Here is a 16,189-nt window from a genome sequence, read left to right as displayed (position 1 = left end):
GCCTGAAATTTTGAGAAATGAGTAAAAAGAAATGAGAAAAAAATAAATACACTAGAAAAAGCATGTTTCAATTAAAACTTCACCATTTTTTTTCTAAATATAGGAAGTAAAGGCTCAATTCATGAAACAGGGAACAGTAGATAGTTTGGCAACTCCTTAGAATGTCGTGAGGGTTACAGGATGAAGATAGAAAATGTCCTGGTTTAGAAGAGAAAACTAGCCACATGCTTATAAATGTGCATTTGCAAATGAGAGCACAGAATTTTGTCACTGCTTCCAAATAAAGAATTGTGCAGTAAAGTTTTACATGCTAGCCCTACTAATTTAAAGTGAACCAAAGTTGAAGCATAAAAAAAATTGCTGTAGAGGAGGGAAGTCATTTAACCATATGTAAAAATGAAAGCATATTTATTACATGGCTCAATAGCACTGGCATGAAATAAAAAAAATGACTTCCATTAAGTATGCAGAAAAGTCACATATTTCTATGGCCTGAAAAGTAAAGAATCTTCACTGCCATGTTAATTTTAGAAGTCATCCCAGGAATGACAAATGTTTTTAATTGCAAAGCTCAAGGACGGATTTATGATTTTGTGAACAGTACTTGTAAGCAGCATTCATGTGTCACAGGGACACAGAGCCTCCAGTCATGCCTAAAGAGTGTTCACATTCCCAGGGAAACAAAACAGAGGGAAGGTTTGGAAAAAAATCAAGCAAGAAGTAGACAGACCGATGAGAAAATGTGAAGAATGGGACCAACAGGGAGTTCTGAGACACCAGTTATTTAAAATGAAAAACAGAGCAGGAGAACATGCTAAAATGGTTGACCGCTCTTGTTCATTTTCCTGGGAAGAAGACACTGTGAGACACTAAAAGCTTCGCCCTTAATAAAGCAGGTACCTCACTCGTTTTGGCTTCAGTGGAATTGCCTGGAATCGACTCTTTTGGGTCTGAAGTTCAAGCCACAGCCTCAGGCCTACAGACAAATCATAATGCTAGATTTTCCCAGAACTATTTACCCAACAGAATACAAAAACGGTGCTCCTTATGTTATTTCATGTGCTATTTGTTTATGTATATAGACTTTGTGTATAATTTATGTATGTATATATTGTTTATGATGAAACTTTATTATTCAAATCTCTTCAAAGCATAATTACTTTAAAATATGATCATTACAATCTAGAGTGCTTAGCATGTAGTGAAATGTATAATAAAGTTTAAAAGCTGGAGAAAGAAATGGAAAGCTGCTATCAAAACCTTCAATTAGTCAAAAGAAGACAAATGAAAGGAAAAGAAATGTACTTGATACAAACAAAAAAAGGAAAACAATAGGTTTAAATGTAACAACATCAATCATGTTTTGTTTTGTTTTTTTTTAATAAAAGAATCTGAGTGACCCAATTGAAAAGCATGGAGCGTATATGTGCCACTTAGAAGAAACCCACTTTTGCGGGGAGACAGAGAGGAGAGTCTCATGTAGACCAAGCTGGCCTAAACTCATTACAAAGCTGAGGATGTCCATTCTGACCCTCTGCCTCCTCCTCCCAAGTGCTGTGAATAGAAACAGCACTTGGACTCTAACCCCAGCCTTCAGGCATGCTACACCATCATTGTTCCCACTGAGCTACATCACCAACCCAGAAACCCACGTTAGGTATGAATACACAAATGGTTAAAAAAAAAAAGTTAAAAGACACAAAAGGAGAACACAAGGAAACCAGAGTTGTTATTATAATGACACAGGATAGATGATAGAGCAGAAAATATCACCAGAAATAACAAAAGCCATTTCCTACTTATAATGAGGTAATTCATCAAAAGCACAAAATTCTCAATATTTCTGCTCCAGTAACAGGGCTACAAAAACATGATGTAAAAAAACTGATAGAACAGCAAGAACAAATAAGTATAGAATTATTCTCATAAATTTCAATACTCTCAATAATTGATGGGTCCGTTTGGATTTAATTTATAGACTGATTAACCTAAAATACTCTATTCAGATTTTTTTTTTTTTTTTTTTTTTGGTTTTTCAAGACAGGGTTTCTCTGTGTAGCCTTCGCTGTCCTCAAACTCAGAGAGATCCTCCTTTGCCTCTGCCTCTCTGCCTCTGCCTCTCTCTCTGCCTCTGCCTCTGCCTCTGCCTCTGCCTCTGCCTCTGCCTCTGCCTCTCTGCCTCTGCCTCTCTCTCTGCCTCTGCCTCTGCCTTGGCCTCAGCCTCTGCCTCTTGGCTCTATTCAACCATTTTATAAGATCATTTTTAAACTATTTTGCCTGCAACAAAACTATTTACAATTAAATAATTAATTTCAAAATTTTTCAATTCAATGTACTCAGTTTATTTGAGGTTCTCTAAAATTCAAACAGCTAGTGACTTAAAACTCAGCCCCAAAGAAGTTAAGGTTGCAACTATGGTGATATGTTCACTGGGAATTTTCACCCAGTTATGGTCTTGATTTGTTCCAGCCACAATTATAATTTCGCTTTGAGATGCTGTGTGCAGAAAATGGGGGTGGTAACAGACTGCTGAAGAGAGAAATAAAGTAAGGGACATCTTATTCTAAAAATTATGTTTCTAATAAAACATAAATGTTACATGAGACTATATACCCTGAGCACTTTCCTAGGGAGGGTAGATAAATCTTTCTTCTATATCTTTGATCTTGTCAATTATACAAAATCTACACTCTCAAAAATATTTCTCACAGGGCTAGAGAGATGGGTCAGCAGTTCAGAGCCTATATAATTTTTCCAGTGGACCAACATTCAGTCCTCAGAGCCCTGCCAGGGGGCTCACAACCACCTGTAATTCCAGCACCACAGGGTCTGACGCCCTCTTCTGGACTCCACAGACACCTGCACTCGTGTGCATGTACTCATACACAGACACACATACGCATATTCAACAATTGTTTTTAAGTCTTTTTTATTCTATTATATTTCTTTTTTTTATGAAAGTAGGGGTAGATGAAAAACCTGGAGAGGACAGAAGCACCACAAGGAGAGCAACAGAAGCAAAATATTTGGCCACAGGGGTTTTTTTCTGAGACTGATAATCCAACCGTTGACTATGCATGGAGATAACCTAGAACCCCTGCACAGATGTAGCCCATGGCAGTTTAGTGTCCAAGTAGGTACCCTAGTAAGGGGAACAGGGACTGTCTCTGACTTGAATTCCGTGGCTGGCTCTTTATCACTTCCCTCTGATGGGGGAGTAGCCTTGCCAGGCCACAAAGGCGGACAGTACAGTCAGTCCTGATGAGACCTAATAGGTTAAGATAAGATGGAAATGGAGGAGGACCTCCCCTGTCAGTGGACTTGGAAAGGGGTAAGGGAGGAGAAGAGGGAGAGAGGGTGGGATTGGGAGGGAATGAGGGAGGGTGCTACAGCTGGAATGCAATGTGAATAAACTGTAATTAATATAAAAATAAAAATACATTAAAAATTTTAAAAAAAAAGAATTCCACATTCCACATTTACTTATGGATAACCACAATAAAAAAAATGATAGTTTGAACACTAAACCATTTAATAAGTTTCTAAGGAAAATATAATGCCTTTGATGTTCATAGTCCTTTCAGTGTTGTTTTTCTTGTGTCTCACAGGTCTCCTGTTATGGCTGGAGGTCTCTTTTCAGTGGATCGAAAGTGGTTTTGGGAACTGGGTGGCTATGACCCAGGCTTAGAGATCTGGGGAGGAGAACAGTATGAAATCTCCTTTAAGGTAAGACACCCAGACTGTCCTCACCCCATAATTACAGTCAATTCTGATAGAATGTGTCACTTTGCTTTGTGATCCTTGTTGTAAGTTGGAGCTGTGCCTCCCAAGGGAGCTTTTGGAAGAAAAGCAACTTCCATCCCATGTTATAGTGAGACACAGCCATGCAATGTGTAAAAAGAAACCATTCACATTCCTATCTATAGGTTAGCAACTCTGCATACCTACACCTACAGCTCCCCTGGCAAAGGCATTCGTCTGGAGTGCTTATAGCATAAAGGACAGAGGAGTACAAATGAAGTCAGGAGACAGAAACCAAGTCAGTTTTGCCTTTCATGTTCAAACAGCAGAGAGCAACTGAGGATTTGGTCTTAACCAGTTACTCCAAAACTCCATGGACTGCTAATAAATTTAGTTTTAAAATATCAATGACAAATTGAAGAGTATGTGTTTAATTTGTGTTTTGTTTAATTTCATTTTGTTTTGATACAGGGTCTTAAGCATACTTAGACTGGCCAGAAACTGTATAACTCAGACTGGCCTCAAACCTGTAGTAATCCACCTGCCTCAGCGTCAGCTGTGTTTAGGATTTCAGGTGTGAGCCTGTTAGCTACAAGCAACTCTTGTGCTTATTTTATCTGTAATGTCCATGTGTCTACTTACCATAGTGATTCTCAATTAAATGCTATGCTTTATCACATACATGTATATACATCCTATACCCATACATATGTATTTAAGATTCCATTTCAAATTCATGGTATATAAACAATAAACTGTAACATATGAAAAAAAAGAGTTAAAGCAAAATAAACTGTGTGAGAACTTATATTCCAAATTGCCAATAATATTTTGAAATTCAATCTTATTTTTTTATTTATTTATTATGTACACAATGTTCTACCTGCATGTACACCCACTCACCAGATCTCAACTTAGATGGTTGTCAACCACCATCTAGTTGCTGGGAATTGAACTCAGGACCTTTGGAAGAGCAGCCAGTGCTCTTAACCTCTCCATCTCTCCAGCTCTGAAATTCAGTCTTAGGAAGAAAGACTGAATTTCATCTTAACCACTGTTTATGTAGAAGCAAAGGCTGACTCTTGTGCCATTACCATATGGAAACCTCTGACGTAAGTTACCCTTTGGTGACTACTTGCATTACAAAGTCCAACCAGTGTTTGTTGCAGAAAGAAAGTATACCCTGAATACAATTAGAGTCAAACATAAGAATCCAGCTACAATTTTTGGAATTTGTGAAGGGTGATGACAAACCGATTTTGATGAGACTGTAACACTAAGTATTAAAAGAACATTAATACTTTCCTCAAGGAGAATATCACAAAATAAACATTCTCAAAAGAAACGGAGGTGTCATGGCAAGTTTTTTTTGGGACATCTAGAATTTTCCCTCCCACCTTTAAAAAACCTTTTACGAAATTGGTGTATTTTTGACCCATTCAAACATATAATTTTGCATCAAAGATAATTTTTTTTACCTTTGAAGATGCATTGTTTTAGGCCTTTGGACTTACCAGGGTCTTTGGGTCCTTCTGTTAGAGCAGCGGCTCTTTGCCTTCTTGTAGTAGGTGTGGAAAAGTTTGTGCAGCAGTAATAGTTACACAACAGAATAACCACATTCTTAGTGCTAGAAGCCAAATGCTGACCTGGATACTTTTATGTTAGCTGATTTTTTTTAAATAACCTTAAAAGGTATACATTATTACTCCATTGTACAGCTGGAGAAACTAAGGCTTGCAGATCCTTTTAGAGTAGTTTTCTTTAGGTTTTAAAGATTAAACATAGAGTGTGTTTCCAGAGATTGTATCTATGGTCTGTTAAACATTAAATAATTATCGATTACCACTTTGGGAGTAAGATGTCCCATTTCTTCTTTATTGCCAAGACTGTAATAAACAGGAAATGCCTTAACCTTTGTGATGGTTTAAATGAGAATGGTCCCTGTTTGAACACTAGGCCCCCAGTTGTGGTCTTGGAGGAAGTCTGCCAGCTTTGAAATGTGAAGAAGCCCACACCGTTGCCAGTTCGCTCTCTGCCTTGTGCTTTTGGATTAAATGCGAACTCTCAGCCACTGTTTCAAAGCCATGTCTGCCTGTCTGAAGCCATGCTCCCTACTGTGATGATCATGGACTGTAATGCTCTCAAATCGTGAGCCTCAAATTAAATGCTTTCTGGGAATCCAGACAGTCCTGATGAGACCTGATAGGCTAGGGTCAGATAGTAGGGAAGGAAGACCTCTCCTATCAGTGGACTAAGGGAGGGGCATGGTGGGGGAAAGGGTGAGACCAGGAGTTGAGGGAGGGAGCTACAGCCAGGACACAGAGTGAACAAATTGTAATAAATAATAAAATTTAAATTAAATGCTTTCCTATGTCAGAAGCCTTGGTCATGGTGTTTTGTTACAGCAACAGAATATTAACTAAAACAACGTCCAATCCTTAAAAGCCCACATTCTCAAGTTAACTGTCAGCCTTTTGGCCCCTGCCTAAATGATTTCTCCCATAGATGCAGCTGACGACCTGGAATCGGTCCCTGGATTGTAAATTTAAAAAGCTTGATGAGGTGGTGTGCATCTGCAATCCCAGAACTCCTCTGGTGAGATAGGAGGTGAAAACAAGAATCCTGCCTAGAAGCTTGCAGTCCATCTAGTGTATAATAAATACATAGATAAAACACTTCAGCTTAGAACATTGTATTTAGATCATGGTATTTATAAAATAACAATTAAAAAAAAAAAAAACACTGCCCTGCTGTATTTATTGTTTTTACCAGACTTGAAAGAATACGTTTATTTTTCGTAGCTGGAGATAATTTCCATGATAGTCTCTTAATTTTTGAATGCTTAAAGTATAAAATATTGAGAGAATTTCTAATAAGTAAAAGATACCCATCTTTGAGAACTGGGCTGGGTAATAAACAAACTCGCTATTGAAAATCCAAAGACTCTGGGTTATACACTTGCATTCTAAATCACAAAGGTGCTTTTTTAGGCAGACATGACTTTCATCTCACTTCAGTGTCACTTGTACTTATCACATCTCTTCTGGATGACCCAAGATTTTATTACCCTATTTCCTATTTTTCAGTTGTCTGTCATTGTATAGGATATAATTGGAATGCAGCCCTGTCGTCTTTGTCTAAAAACCATGGCAACCACATTGTAAGTTCAGGACTGAATTGCCCTAGGTTGTTTAGTTGGAATGATAGATTATTTGGTGACAGTTATATCTTAGCAGGGTTCCATTCCAGACATGTCTCTTCATTCTTCTTGATCCAGTTTGCTGACCTTGGGGTTCCTGTCCCTCACTGTTAGTATTTATGAAGTAGACAAACTTCGTCAAATTCTTAGGTAGACTATGCATTGAAGCAAAAATCTGTGCAAATAATAATCAATCAAAGGCATTATATACAAATAGCTCTATAAATCACAACTAAAAATCGAACAACTGATTTTTTTGGACACATCCTATAAATTGTGATTAATCTTCAGTGCAAAACACTGTAAGATTCAAACTGGTCAGCATTTAATATCTGTGAAACAAGGTGGTTGATTGGTTCTCACCAGTAGCATTTTACACTTTATTACAGAAATTGCTGTAAGTTGCAACTTAAATACTAGCATTGAAAATACTTCTGCAAGCGGTCATTATCAGACACCTACACTACATGTTCCCTCTTCAAAGAGTTACTTCACAAAAGTTTCTGACAACTCACAAATGAAAATATTTCCAGAAGATTCTGTCTCATATGAAAGACTGGGTTTCTGGTAAAACATAATACCCTAAATACCTCTCCTTAATTTTTCTAAAAGCATAATTCTGGCAGATGAGCATACTTTATGTTAGAGTGTAAAAGCCAGATGCTATAACTTCTAGAAGTTTTCTGAGGAAAAGAAATTATCTGCCTGCATTGCACTCATCATTCACATCTTTTCACATGTATCTGGACCCCTGTGAAACTCAGAACCATCCAGCTGTCTTTTTTTTTATGTGTAAAACTTTAATTAAATCTATTTATGGACAACATAATAATTGCATGTAAAACATAAAAATTATTCTACCACCCTTCCTTATCTCCTCCCAACCCCTCATGTAACCCATCCAAATCCAGTGACAAGTCCCTTTTCCACATTCAAATCATTTTAATTTTAAACATACAGGAATGAGCTAGAAGGCCCTAAAATGTGCATTTTTAGCCTTATAAAACACTTCCAAACTGTTTGATGGGAAAGGTTCTGCATTCTCATTATAAACATCTAGAGAACCAGAGGACCGGGTAGCTTCTGTCATATATCTGTCCTGGGGAAACATGTTCTGTCTCAGACCATGCAGAAATACAACTATGTTAATATGGCTACACGAACTGCTAAAATGGATGAAATAACAATGCTGGTAATAGCTTTGTTGTTATTTAAGAGTTGAAGCTACCCAGCTGTCTTTTAAATCATACTAGGTTAGTGAGTTGCCAGGGCTCTAGAGAAGGCAGCATTTAGTCAGCATTTCGACCAGCTTTTGTTGAGCATCTCATTTCCACTAGGCAATGGTCCAGGTACGCAATGTGCAGTTGCCACTGGAAATGATGGGGAAACAGAGGTTATGGCACAGCAGGTCCCACACGCCTAACTATTGTCCTCTAGTGATGAGTCCATGAGAATGTCAGTCCCAGACAGGTGTTTCCTCCCCACGCTGCCCTCCTAGGACCTGATCCCTCACCTATTTTGCAGTTACCTCTTCTCTCTCCCCAGTTCACTGTCATGTAGTCTTTCTTAAAAGGACAATGACAGCATTGTCCTATGGGTTTTGTAAAATTTTGGTTTTTAAATTGGCAGAGGAAAAAAAAATGTTGCTAGGATTTTATAAAACTGAGCAAATAGATGAAAAATGTTAAATATAAAACATACAAATACTTCAAATACCACAAATAGTGACTGGCCCATCTGAGGTCTTGAAGGACAATACTATCAACGTCCATTTATTCTGTGGCTCTTCACAGCCTAGGAAAGCTTTTTATTCAACAACCTGTGTCCCAAAATTCTAACCATTCTTTTCTCCCTGTGGTGATAATAACTACTATTGGGTCTCTTAACTAGTAAAAGTAATAAGGTGGCACTTAAAGGTCATTCAATTTAATTTCCTATCCCATTCAACATTAGTGCAAGATTTTAGAAAAAAAGAAAGAGAAAAAAAAAAGCCTCTACATCATATTTGTTAAGACAAGTCATTATCTAGTTAATATCAAACAAGGATTCAACATTGGGTTTGTTCATACAACCATTAGCCTAGTTTCTCTTAGATGAAAATAAATTTAAAAAGAAAAAAGACTCGTGGCCATTTTTAAAGGCAAATACAGGTTCTTTCTATGTGATATTTGTTAAATATGAGACTTGACCATCCCTCTGATGATTTAGTGTAACAGAATTTTCATTATTTTAAAATTTAGTGGTTATTCAATAAAGGTTAAGAATAGTTAATAAGACTAATCCCTGCGCCCAGAACAATTAGTTCTTTACTGAAACGAGGGATCAGCCATCACTTAAGGCAACTCAGCTGTGCCAGCATTTAATTTAGATCAGAACTTCACAAGAACAAATACACAGTTTGTTTGTTTCTACTTAATGTGAACTCCAGGGCCAAAAACAATTGTCAAAATTAAGTACATATGAAGTTTCCCTACTGCCGGGGCCAGCCGGGCAGAGTCGAACGGTTCTTGAGTTGGGAGTGAGGATTAAAATTAATAAAATAAACACACAGCACACAGGAAACTTTTTAAAGGTCCAGACTCGACAGCCACAGCAAAAGGCACAGCAAAAGGCAGGCTGCTTGCAGCAAGCAGTGCCAGCAGCAAATCTCCTGCCTTTAACCCTCTGCCTTTAACCCTCTGCCTCCTCGTGCTCTCTTCTCCTCGAGCTCCTCCTCCTTCTCGCCCCTTCCTGTCCTCTGGCTCCTCCCATTGCACAACATTGTATCTAGTTGCTTTACTTGGGTCCTGTTTACACAAGAGTTGAGACAGGATGCTTGGAGCATCATCTTCAGCCTTCTGCAGTAACTGTCAGCCTGTCTTTTTATTGTAGTTTCTAAGCCAGAGTAGAAACATCTCAGAACAATGGTTAATTTGCACAAGGAGCCTGAGGAAGAGGTGTAACCCTCACAAGCTATCCCACCTGCTGTCACAAACAAAAGGAGATGGACTTGCAAGTTCTCCTCTGCCATTAGTAAAAGGCCTCCTAAAAGCCATCTCTCCGCTGAGATTTAAATATCAAAGCAGGCCGCTGAGTCACGGCCCCTGACACCCTACAAGACATATAAGCCACCAAAAACCTGATAAGTGTATTTCTAACTTAACAATTTTAAGTTATACAATTACAATAGGTTTACAATTTTAAGATGTAAAGAGATGGTCACCTCTTAAAGGTCACTCAAAATTGAAAAAAAAAAAATAAGGGGGAGAAACAAAACTTTTTCCTTAACAAAACTATCAGCTATTCTACCCTCAACCACAAGCATAAGAAAGCAGAACATGTGCAGCAGTCATGGTAAATTCAGTGGTGATATGATATGAGCATGGGGGGAATGAAATGGCCACAACTTCAAGTCTCACTTGGAGTCAGCAAATCTCAGTTCTCCAAAGTTTTGCATATATGAGGAAAACCAGAGATTCTTTCCTAACAACGATAATAACTGTTGGTGTGCAATGCTTCTCCAGATTGAGTTTGCACAGTGATGGGTGTGAGAAAGTTCTGAGAGATGGATTTTACAGACATCCAATTTGCAAGGTTATTGGTGAGACAAGATGAAGAACAGTAGTCAAAACTGTTTCCAGCCCTGAGCCAATCCCTAGTATTAGGTATAGACAAGTATCAGATAATTCACTTCTATGAAATGTGTGGTATAAAATTGATGTGTCCTAGCCAAAACTGTAGCATTGCTTTCAAAGAAGTCCTACAAATGTGATAGGCAAGAAGAATCCACAAATCTCAAAGGCGACTAATAGATCTTTTGACCTTATTTTTTGAAAATTTCTTACATATATGCAAAAACATACGAACTTAGCCATGCCCTGTTGACTCTCTATGTGTCTGGAGAGTCCCCTAAACACATTCTCCTCTTCATTTGCATATCCCCTTCTTTAAAATAAAAAAATCAATTATCGTTGACCATATGTGCATGGGACCTCCCACTGGTGTGTGGGCAACCTGCCAGTGGCCACACCCCCAAAGGAGAATTATTCTCCGTCTCCCAGCAGCCATCAACTGCCAATAGCTCCTCGGTTATAGAAGCCCACAAGCCCCTCTCCCATTCATGCTAGAATATTACCTAGCTTGATTTTATACAGGTAAACACACCAGGTGTGGCTCATTAATGCAACTGTCCTGTCATGTCCAAAAGACAGCATTTCACATCGTTCTACCCATACTCTGAAGCTTGCATTCTACAGCTAACAACATGGTGGCATACACCTGTGAAACCTGTTTATTCTTTTGATCTCCACTGCTGTGATAAAACACCATGACCAAAGACAGCTTGGAGAAGAAAATGTTTCTTTTGTCTTACACTTCTAGAGAATGAGGGAATTTGGGCAGGAAACTGGAGGCAGGAACTGAAACAGAGACAACGGAGTAATGCTTCTTACTGACTTGCTCCTCTTGGCTTGTTCAGTTTGTTTCCTTGTATCAGTCACAGCCAGGGCCAAGCACTTTTCTATCAACTGGAAATCAATAAAATTCCCCCCACAGACTTGCTTACAAGCAATCTGATGGAGGCATTTTCTCAGTTGAGGGACTTCATCCAATTTGACTCCATGTCTAGTTGATGAAAAAAAAAAGAATTCAGGAGGCTGAGATGGGAAAATTGTGAGTTCTAAACTAGTCTGAGCAACATAGTGAGATGTCAGTTTAAAAATAAATACATTTTCAAAAGATTAGAAAGAAAGGGATGAAGGGATGATAGATGATATATAGATAGATGGGAGAGAGAAAGAAAGAGAGATAACCAGGTATGGTAGCACACACCTTTAATGCCAGCACTTGGAATTCAAAAGCAAGCAGAAAGATCTCTGAGTTCAAAGTTAGCCAGGGGTACATAGTGAAACTCTGTCTCAAAAAGAAATAAATTTGGAATTTATCTAAAAAGAAGATATTAAGAAAAATTCGATGTGGAAAAAAAAAAAAGAAAAAAGAACCATGGTAAGAAAAAAGATTTTGCTCTGAACATCAATGTCTCAAGAAGGCACAGGAAGCAGCTGACTTTGTCTGTAATAATGAAATGCTGATACTTAAAAACTTAAGAAAAGTGTCAAAATAACAACAGAAAAAAACAATATGAGCTACAACATAATGGAACAGAAAAATAAAGTTTGCTACTGCTCAAATGAAGGTCATTAGAAGAAATAAAAAAAAGCAACTAGGTATTTTGCAAACATCTAAGCATGTGAAGGGTGAGGTAGAGAAAAGCGAATTAAATTGGATTAAAAACAAAGAAATTTTAAAATTAATAACAAAATTATATCAGCCTTAGGAAAAACCCTGAAATTAAAATGCCATAAATGCCATATGTCATTACAGAGGAAACACAGCTCATGCAGCATTCAGAAGAAAGCCAAGGTTCTGAAGCATTTGTTTCCATAAAAAGAAAGAACAAAAATAAGAAAGTAAACACCCAAATCAAGTTAAAAATTAAATAAGTCAAATAAAATAAGGACAGAGATGAATAAGCACAGAAAGAAGTTAATAAATTTGAAAACCAAAAACTAATGATGCAAGAGACAAAAGTAAGTGATTAATAAGAGAAATAAATATAGAAATGAGTAAAATAATTGGGTGTAGTAATTGACCATGAAAACACAAAATACAAATGTGAAAAAAATGATAATAAAGAAAAAGTAATTTAACAAGATGTAAATAATTATGAGCAAGTTCTTTGAGTCTATGCAAATAACATTACTATAAGCAAGATGAATGATTTTTTTCAAGAATATCAGAATTCCTTGCTATTGATCTTACAGCCAAATGGCCCACGAACTCTGTCCTTATTTGGAAGCTCAATTGGGAGAAAATCTGGAAAGTTCCCTCAGGTTACTAACAGAATCTAATTCTGCAGCTGTGGGCCGAGAATACTAGAGTTCTAGAGACCACACTCAGCTCCTTCCCGCCATGCTCAGCTCCTTCCGGCCACCCTCAGCTCCTTCCGGCCATGCTCACCGCCTCCAGGCCACAGAGTCCTTGAGTGGTGGCTTCCTCTGCAGCTTCTCCCAAAATGCCAGCTTCCTGCTTCCAAGTCTTAAGTGAAATTTATTTCACTTTAAAATCTTCAAATCTCTTCTTTCAGGAAGAATCAAGTCATGGTTCATTTGTGAGGATCAGACTCACCTCAATTGTAGGATAATTCCCCTACTGACTCATTTAGGGCTTCTGAAAACTCCTTTTACTTTCCTTAGAAGCATCACACAGATGTAAACTCCACCACACATCCAGAGGGAGATTACACAAAGAACTCTTCGTCTTAGAACTTTTCATGTGCACTGACCAAGATTATGAAGATATAAGAAAATCATCAGAAAGCTAACCTCTCCAAAAATATAGTGTCAGCCTTCATGTCTTGTTTAGAAATGTTTTTCTAAATCATTAATGAGCACAAAGTCATATGACAGCTTTTAGGTTTTATGCTTTGAAATTTTGGGAGGCGTTTTTAAGACTAGGTTTTACTTTTTAGCCCAGGCTGAACCACCATCATGTTTGCAACCAATGCTTTCTTGTTGGTGGTAATGGAGGTGGTCATTGTGGTTGTTGTTGTTTTTTACTAACTAATCTAGAATTTTTAAATATCTATTATTCAAATATTTAAAAAATGTTCTTTTATCTACCTAGATTATAATCTGAAGTACAGTCTTAAAGAAATATGAAATAAACAAAAAAGAAAGTGGAATAAAAAGAATCAGACCCTGAAAAGAATGGAGCCTGGTTGGGTGCTTCAGTCTCTGCAAGTCCCTCTGGGCCCTGCTTAGTTATCTCTATTGATCTTCTTGTGGAGCTCTGGTCATCAATTCTTCCCTAGACTTTTTCACAAGATTCCCTACCCTTTGCCCAATTTTTGGCTGTGACTCCCAGCATCTGTTTCTGAGAACCACGCATGGGCTGGACCACTTACACAGAAGTAGTCTTTGAGCAGCTCTATCTTCGTGTGGGTTCCCTAGTAAGGGGAGTGGAGGCTGTCTCCAACACAGACTTTCTTTCTTTCTTTTTGATCACTTCCCCCTGGCAGGGCTATAGGGGAAGAGAACACACTCAGTCCTGATGAAATTTGATGAGCTGGATTGGGTTTGTGTGGGGACTCCCCTTTTCTGAGAAGGAAAAAAGGGTTGAGGGAAGAAAGGGAGAAGTAGAACCAGGAGGAAAGGAAGGAAGGAGCTATGGTCAGGATCAAAGCAAATATACAAATAAATAATTTTTTAAGAATCAGACAGTTTTGTTTTGTTAATTAAAAACAATAGAAAAACCTATTGGAAAACACTAAAAAGTCAAAATGTGTGCAAAATAAAAATAGGAAGATAAGTATTTATATTTCAAATTTTATGTATATATATATATATATACATATACAACACAGTAACAAGTAATTGCATATATAATATATATGTAATTACAAAGATGTAGTTAGTGTCACAGGTTTACATTCATAAACACATTCCTAAACCCAGTAGATATTACTGAAATCCTGCAGTGTGAAAGATGCTGAGATTAATACAAAGAAGAGTAAAGAGAGTCCCCCTCTACCTCATAGAACTTAGTGTTAAGAAAGACAGTCTTGATGGGACCTGATAGGTTAAGTTCAGATAGTAGGGGAGGAGGACCTCTCCTATCAGTGGACTAGGCGAGGAGCAAAGTGGGAAAGAGGGAGTGAAGGTGAGAGTGGGAAAAGATGGAGGGGGCTACAGCTGGAATACAAAGTGAATAAATTGTAATAAACAATAAAAATAAAGAAAATACTTTTGAAATTTAAAATAAAACCAAAAAAGGCAGATTCAAAATAAATTAGTGAATAAATAAACAAGATTGTTTTTTACAATGGTTAAGTGATGAAAGGAAATCAGCTAGTACTTAAATCAGGAGCCCCAAAGTATAAAACAGCTCTAGTTGATTTCAAGATTTTTTTTGTATGTTTGCATCTACCCAAGGAAGAATGTGGAAGATGCTGTGTTCGTCTCCCTCTTCCCATTTGTACCGCCAGACCAATAGCTGGATGGAAGAGCTCTCTACAAAATGACCAAAAGAGCTTAAATATATATATATATATATATATATATATATATATATATATATATATATATACATATATATATATATGGATGAATTAACACATAGGCATATCTACTATTTTTAATACAAACCCCAGCTTCAGATCAGGTAGAGATCCAAGGTCTCCATCGGGCCCAAACTTTGAAACTACTGAGATTTTCGTCTACCAGAAAACTCTTGAGAAAAGATCGATATTCTTCTCAGTCTGCCAATACCCCAGGATGGCTCATTTCACTTGATTACTTACTCCACCAGCTTCAAATTCCCCTCACCCCCATCTGCTGTCACTACTGCACCTTGTGCAATGTGCATTCCATGTGGCACAATGCACAGATTTATTAGAGAAAGTGCAAAATAATAGCACACGAGTGCACAAATAGAATGGTTTCCCAGGTCCCTGTCCTCACATTGTTCCTTACATTTGCCAACTTCTTAAACCTTCCATTCCCAAAACACTGGAGGAAAAAAAAACCTACAGTTTTAATTAACAAATGTTTTCACACTTTCTCCATAGTTCCTTGAAAATACAAAATCCCCCAAGGTGGTCATAGTCCTAAAATAATTTATTTGTCTCTCTAGAACATGCGTCTCACCTGAAGACACTGCCTATAAACCGCCAGGATGATGCTTTGTACAAATGGTTGTGTTAGAAATAAATTTAGTCTTATAAAAAGCGCTCATTAGATCTCCTTTTCATACCAGAGATGACTCTACAGAATTTTATAAACTTTCTCATTGCTTTTATGAGACAACTAGATTAGACACTTCTCTTTACTTCTGAGCCCATGGAGTACTTCCAAGTCTGGCTGTATTTTGTGTCTAAAATGTGACAGAAACCTTTTATAGTCCCCCATATACCTTGAGACACACAAGAAGTATCTAGAGTTGTTCCTATGGGTTTTTTCCCCTCAACAACATTTAGACTAGGTGGCATAAAAACATCCATTTTAATTCGCCATGCCCAAAATTGATCTTCCAAAGAAAATATTAAAATGACGCTATACTCATTCTGAAACTCAAAGATAAACAGAAACAGCTGCTTAATGTCTCAAAAGCCAGTCTGAGATTCATTTCAATTACCCAACAAAAGGTACCTCAGGTGTACCGCAGCATTTTCAAGCTAAATTTTATGCCTATTAGAGATAAGCCTTGCAGCAA

The 16,189-nt window shown here is 37.6% G+C and overlaps 1 protein-coding gene across 3 annotated transcripts in view; it reads left to right on the top strand.

Moving 5' to 3' along the window:
* Positions 1-16,189, top strand: part of Galntl6 (polypeptide N-acetylgalactosaminyltransferase like 6) — a 1,307,600-nt gene that overhangs the window by 1,187,062 nt on the left and 104,349 nt on the right. For all 3 annotated transcript variants that reach the window (XM_060381810.1, XM_060381809.1, XM_060381811.1), the window contains one exon: positions 3,609-3,726. In XM_060381810.1, coding sequence (XP_060237793.1) covers positions 3,609-3,726 — 118 coding nt within the window. The remainder of the gene's footprint in view (positions 1-3,608; positions 3,727-16,189) is intronic.

This window comes from Meriones unguiculatus, chromosome 4 (genome assembly GCF_030254825.1).
Source record: "Meriones unguiculatus strain TT.TT164.6M chromosome 4, Bangor_MerUng_6.1, whole genome shotgun sequence".
Classification (NCBI taxonomy): domain Eukaryota; kingdom Metazoa; phylum Chordata; class Mammalia; order Rodentia; family Muridae; genus Meriones; species Meriones unguiculatus.
Note: the sequence above shows the minus strand (reverse complement) of the source record. Positions and strands in the feature narration are given on the sequence as shown.